The sequence below is a fragment of the Branchiostoma floridae genome, chromosome 6 (genome assembly GCF_000003815.2).
Source record: "Branchiostoma floridae strain S238N-H82 chromosome 6, Bfl_VNyyK, whole genome shotgun sequence".
NCBI classification, from domain to species: domain Eukaryota; kingdom Metazoa; phylum Chordata; class Leptocardii; order Amphioxiformes; family Branchiostomatidae; genus Branchiostoma; species Branchiostoma floridae.
Window position 1 is genome coordinate 21905217 of NC_049984.1, and position 7073 is coordinate 21912289.

General features: G+C 40.1%; 1 protein-coding gene across 1 annotated transcript; it reads left to right on the top strand.

Moving 5' to 3' along the window:
* Nucleotides 1-2975: 2975 nt before the first annotated feature.
* Nucleotides 2976-5526, top strand: LOC118417129 (OVARIAN TUMOR DOMAIN-containing deubiquitinating enzyme 9-like). The gene is made up of 4 exons (XM_035822537.1): nucleotides 2976-3321; nucleotides 3575-3783; nucleotides 4224-4379; nucleotides 4677-5526. Exons 1-4 carry the CDS (start codon nucleotides 3276-3278, stop codon nucleotides 4713-4715), a joined length of 450 nt encoding a protein of 149 aa, XP_035678430.1. The 5' UTR covers nucleotides 2976-3275; the 3' UTR covers nucleotides 4716-5526.
* Nucleotides 5527-7073: the final 1547 nt, after the last annotated feature.

A 7073-nucleotide genomic window follows, 5' to 3' on the forward strand; every position in this document is an offset into this window, starting at 1 on the left:
AGTGTGTCTGTCTGTCTTGTATTGACGGGTATACGCGTCAATGTTAATTTCCTCATGTAATGTTACTTATTATTTTCATTTGATATGTATGTCTGGGGTTACCCCCGGGGCACTTTGAAAAACGCCTAAAATAGACGCTATATTGCACCTGGTAAAAAAATAAAACAAACATATAAACTGTGTTCTGCTTTCAGGTCGAGCCGTTGAACACTGAGAAGAGGCGTAAAACAAAAGCCCTGGAGGCCCAGGACAAGGAGGGAACAGACAACACCATGTCTACCCTGGCCAATGAAGGCATTACGGTACGTTACGTTCCTCTATTACTACGATAGCTTTTTATCTTCACATTCATATAAACGGTGCTGAACAGGAGAGAACTGCTGGTTGATTGATTAAGACCACCAACCTAGCTCGTTAGCCCCAATCCTGCCTTAGACAGAACTAGACCGTGGGTTTTCGACAATATCCGCCCACTTCACTTTACAAATTGGATACTACAACTACTACTACCCCATCCGATGTCCCCATGGATGGTGGACTATTGTGCTGTTCAACTGCCGTTATTTTGACACTATATTATATTTACTCTACTGTGCACAGGATGGAGCGACGCGTGTACTGGGGCAAGGTGCACAGGCCCTTTGACGATCCCTCATCACAGATCATCATAGATGGAATTGACCAGAACAAGACAGCCATCCGACATTTTGTTTAGAAAACACAGGTACGTCTATATTCCAATTTTTAATCACTGTTGTCGGAATGGACACATTCAAGTCATGTAGTAGATACATTTGGAATGGAATGTAGATCACAGCGGGTGCCGGCGCGGCCCACTGAACACTGTCCCCAATGTAACAGGAGAACGTTAATCCGGGGCACTAAACTTATCTGCCTTACGATTTTTTAATGATTAACCTTTAATGCCTCGAAGGGTGGGATAAATTTCCCGACTAATACGATATCTCCGCGACTGAACCTCTGCTTGGAGAATAAGTTACTTGCACAACTGAATACTACACACTTCATTTTATTGCACGGAATACCAACCCCAAACCCGTGTTGTAACTTGAAGACACGTCAAGGGGGCAATTGAAGACAAGATACCGGTTAAACAGGCGACCCTTTTGGTACTCCAGGCCCTGCCGGCCATTAAGGATGACGTTCGTGCCCGACTTGTAGTAAAACGCCGAATTGTAAGAAACGGGAAGAAGCGCCGAGAGAGAGAGAGCGGAAATAGTACGTATGAGGAATACACTGCAATTACTGTAATTCAGAAAAAAAACAGAGTGTCTGTAAGCGTCCGTAGAAACCTAAAACAAACATCAAGTAAATTACGATTTATCATATACTTACAGATTACGTAATCTCCAAGCAGATCTTGCTGTGGCAGATGGAAGGAAGCTGTGGCCAATAACACTCCTCTGCCGGATAAACTCCTTCCCATTTGTTTGTTTGTTTGTTTTATTAGGATCTCCATTAGCAGTACCACCGAAGAGGTACCGCTATTCTTCCTGGAGTCCGGCACGTATAAATATATACAGTAAAACGAACATAATCAACACAACTTATACAATTGGTAATCAGAAAAGTAACAAAAACAGCAAGATCTGCTTGGAGATTACAGATTACGTACTAGTAGCCATACTGCAAAGGACAACCTTCTCATTGATCTTCGCACGCGAAGAAAAAGCCATCATCATCACTAATGGCGAGCAGTACACCACGGCTGTTAGCCAAACATCCACTATTCGCAAACTTGATATTTTGACTATCTTTTACCCTACCACTAGCTCGAAAATCAAATGCCGCCACTAACACGTGCCGCACATGTACATAAGTAATTATGGTGTAATGACTATTTCCTCTGTAAGACGCGGTCCTACTGTTTGATTAAATAACAATCTCAGTCGATAGACGGTGTTTATTGATAACTATTTATACTAGTATGGGGGACAAATATTTCGCAAATCTTACTAATAATCTTACTAATGATTTTTCTTCCTACAGAGCAAGAGCAAGAGCGAGAGAAAACCAGACCATCCAAAGGCAAGCCTTATAAAAAGATTTATCTTTAGTTTATAGTTATTTCACCATCAAAGCTGTTGATTATAGACTTCAAATGCCATATAATGTACCGTGGACTAGATGACAAATAAACCGGAGCCTAGCCTCTGCTTGGCGAGTACTTGATACCCCGTCCCGCCTCTTTACGCTTGACTTGATTTGAGGCCGATCAGTTCACGTATGTGTATGTGGGGGACTTTTTGACGGAAGGGGAATATGGATTGAGCACGTGGATTGAGGCACTGTAACGAAATTGCTGCCACTACCAAGGATAGAATGTCCTTGCCACTACTAGCCCCCGACGACTGGAACTACTGCTTGAAGAAACTTGATAAACCGTAGCGACTCACGCCCACCGCACTTAACTTTCTAGATTTGACTAGAACTCAGTTGTGCCAAGTTGGCAGCTTGTTAACCCGTGGCGACTACTAAACGCATTGAGGTTAGAATAAACTTCTTCTGGGGTCGGGGCCAATATTTACGGGGCAAAGATTAATGTCATGTATGCATTGATCACATGATCACCCAGGAAAAGTTGACATTTTAATTTTGACAAGCATGAATGACATGTGAAGGCTGCACTTGCGCGAAACTGCTGTTATGTTAATCTACCAATCTAACACAAAAGACTAGTGGAGAATGGAAACGCTTGTTCTACCATATATCACCAATGCCTAGGAAAAAATTGTGTTTCCTGTTTCGTACCTACCCTAGCTTTTTTTCGGTGGGCAGTGGAGTCACATAGCCTCAAATTAGAATTTTTCTTCTGACTGCATCTTATTGAAGTAAAACAATGCTTGAATAAATGTATCTATTATGCACAAAATGAAAGTTTGACATTGAAAGACAAGTGTCCTCTTTCAGTTTAATTTGTTCGACTGTATTGTAATATTTATCACTGGAGTTTGGCCAGCCTAAAAAAATTACCCCAAAAAATCCCTACCTACCAACCTTTTTTACTGGGCTGAAACAGGAATCAGAACATTTTCCCCTAGGCCTTTTACAAAACATTGGAGGACAGCTAGTGAATGTATCGTTATGTGTCTCTTCAGTTCCTTGTCTCAAGTGATATTGTATTGATGTAATTCATGAAAAGGCCCACAAGACAACTAGCTTGCAAAAATGTCAAACTAATCCAAAAAAGGCAAATCAGTATTAAAATGTACATTTCATTCCATTTGCAGTATTAGTGTGATGTTTGTGGTGACATGAGCAAGACGTGCAGTCATGTCGTGATTGAACACCCGCAAGAAGGTATGAAATCTATATGTCTGTGCATTTGTGACATGGACAATTCTTACATTATTACACTTTATTAATAGAACATTATATATGTGCACACTTAATTTTATCACTGTTGGACATTATCATGTTCAAAACATGGCTTCCAGTTGGGCATGTAGAAAGGCATGTCTTTTATCAATGGTTATGTCCTCAGAGCTCAGAAGAATAAACAAGGTCAGTCAAGAGGCTAGCTAACTGTTAACAACTTTTCTTCTGTTCTCAGACAATGGATACGGAAATGACGACATGCAACAGATGAAGGCAAACTTGGCGGCTGAAAATCTGGTGGTGCGGGATTTTATCACCGCAGATGGCAATTGCCAGTTTTCAGCTGTCAGTGACCAAGTGAGCCGACTGAAAAGGGGCTACATGACAGCCAACTGCCTAAGAGAGATAGTAGTCAGCTATCTGAAAAACATCCCTGTGCCAGAGGTAAGTAACATTGCTGTAACATCTTCAAAGCCAGTTTCTTATAGTCAATATAAGCTCCTTGGTTATACAATGCACCCTTTGTAATTGTTGTACACATAAACTTTCATTTGACTATCATGTTAACGTTATTTTTACATGAAGAAATGATGCTTCAGAGAGCCTTACAAATGGTAACTAGACAAGCTTTAATAACGTTTTCTTCTCAGGGTGATAGTCATAGTGACTATGTACAATAGATGTACATAATGTACATATCAGAGACACAACAATGTTTAACCAATCTTCATGTTCACTAGTTCTTGAATGCCAGAAGCACAATAACGGGAGGGGTCCATTTTTCGACAGGGGGTCCAAGTTACTATTTGTTGCTGATATAATTGATGCTATTGACACAGGAACATTCATGTATTTTCCATCCCAATTTTTGCCTTTCTTTAAAGCCTAGTTCGGAACATACTGTGGCAAACTTTGTCCAGGGAGACTTTGACGCATACCTGGACAGGATGGCAGTTAATGGGGAATGGGGTGATCATGTCACTCTACAGGCCATGGCAAACCTACTCAACCTGCCAATACATGTGGTGTCAAGCAGCTATGTAGGTTTAATGTAATATTGTGCACTGTACAATATATGATGCATGATTTAGATGTAAAGCTCTCCATATTTATGGTTTTGATTTTGATTCCAACATTACTTTAAACTCATGGCAGACCTTCTTTCAAAACTATGATACATGCATGTAATATATTCTATTATATGTATTCAAATGATATATACTTTGACCTTTCTGAAGATTCAATTGTTTTATATTACACTGTCTACATAAAAATGTTTTCCCAAAATGCTCTATGGCCATGTGTATTTCTTTCAAACTGTTTAATGTTCCATGTAGGCGAGCAGACACCAGTATCTTTACAAGATATACCCATAGAGGATGCCTGAGGAAGATTACCCTGAGGGACATGCCACCGATGATGTCATCCTCCTAGGGTACCTGGGGAGATCACATTATATCAGCCTGGAGATTTGTGAAGAGGTAAAGCCATACAGCATGTAATTATAACATATACTGTAGTAAGCTGATGCAATATCAAAAACATACCTCAGACTTTGCATGATCCAAAGCCTACTTCACTTTTCCCCACCTTCTAAGCTATCGTATGTGTTTAACACTTGCACAGCCACAAGAGATGGATTCAGCATGTTTATCATGTACTATGATATCGATGTTGGTGTATTGTGGATTTTTACTATCTGCATTGTGTGTTATCACCTATGAAGTATAAAACGGATAACGGCAATGGTTTCTGAACAGATTTTAGTGTCATCAATACTTCCCAAGTTCTGTGTGGTGCAGGTAAAATTTGTCAGGTGCAGGTAATTTCCAATGTTATCTGCACCTGTGCAGGTATGCAGAAAAACTATTTCAAACCCTGATCTATCTTCATCCGAACAATAAATACAATGTATATTACAGGCTGGAGTGTTAAGATTACCTCACATATTAAGGCCTTGATCAATCACACAGGAGGAAGATGGACCAGTGTCTTCACCATGGACAGTCAGCACTGCAGGCAAGGGTTCGAAATCCAGGAAGCGGAAGCAGAACATGCTTTGGGACCTGTCCTCAGCTGGGGTATGTATAATAAAGAGTATCATGAGCAACTTATCTTTCATTTCTCCAAGCTGTATGCCATGGAAGAACTTTGCACTACTTTTCTATTCAGGTTAGCCGTACAGCCCCTTCTCTCATTTCTAGGTTACATGGACCTAGGGAGAGTTGCTAGGTGGTGGTGGATAAGTAAAAAAAACTGTGCCTGTGTTCTGTAGTAGCTGTGATAATGGAAACTGCCAAGTATTATTCATAAAGTACAAACTCTAATTTTCCCCACCGTCTTAACTATGGTATGTGTTTTACACTTGTACAGGAAGAAGAGATGTCGACCAGAATTAAGACGCCAAGGAAAGCCTTGCAGTCACAGCCAAGAAAGAAGAATAGAAGTGACATTTGGGACATATCATCATCAGGGGTATGTATATTGTGCATTCTGTCACATTTCTTCATTTATGGGGAAAGTGATGATTGGTTATGAATGTAGTGCACAATGAGAAGCCAATGCATAATTACAAACCTTTTTATTTAAATGGAATTAAGATATTGTATTAATTGCCTTAGGGCATGAAAAGACATGCTATCCTGATACTCTATTATTGTCCCTTTTTTCAGACTGCAGCGATCGATGACCTAACTACAGATGCAGACAGTGATGATGGGAGGATTGACAGGGGTTGCGTGGTAAGTTGGGAATATTACTAGCAACATATGAAAAGGAATTTGTCTACACTGAGTGACACCAGTAGTAAACCAATATAGGATAGAGCATATAACAATAATACTGATTGGTTTATTCAGAAACACATACACTATGTACAAGGCTCGCAGGCAACCTCAGTTACCGGAATTATGCTCGTGCATATATGACATACAGTAATCACATTTACAATTCGCAAAAAAAACATTAGGATTTAAAAGCTGTTCGTGATTACAGAATTAGTTTAAAACACAACTTATTAACAAAATTGCCTGATAGAGTGACACAATAGTAGTGTAGTTGTTCGACTGTCCAAATAGTACATAGTCCATAACATTTAATTGTTGTTTAGTACAGGGCAATGACCCTAATTGACGGCTGCGCAGAAGGTCCCCGGTGAGTCCCCACAGGATTGATTTTTAAAAGTATCAGAAGATGTGTTTTTCTTTGGAAATGTTGGCATCTTGGAGCTGTATTCTACAGGTAAGGGTTGTAGGTTTTTTATTATGTCGAAAAAACCAGACTTTCAAGCCTGTTTTGGGTGCCTGGACACTAGAAAGAAGTTTGTTATGTAGCTGTCATTGTAGTGCCAGATGGGGTCAAAGGTCACCGAGTTGCGTTTGGATGCAAATCACATGTGTTCCAGTGGTCAGAAAGTTCCGAAAAGTTGAGAATGGACATTTTAGAAGCCGGGCTACCCTCTCAATGTTAGTTTTTCGAGAACGAAACGTCAGGTAGGTGACTTTTGACAGCTTCTATTTGCCATTAAATGCATTATAAGGATAGGGAAGACATGATTGGTGGTCACTGCTCTACACTGTTGTAGCTGTACCATATTGATATAATAATAAAGTTTATTGCAAATTCTTGCCCGTGGGCTAATTGCGTGACTGTGCGACGGAAAATACTAGAGATATCCATCCGCCGTCAAACTGGCCAGCTATATAGCAGCAAATAATTAATCGTAAACAGCTAAT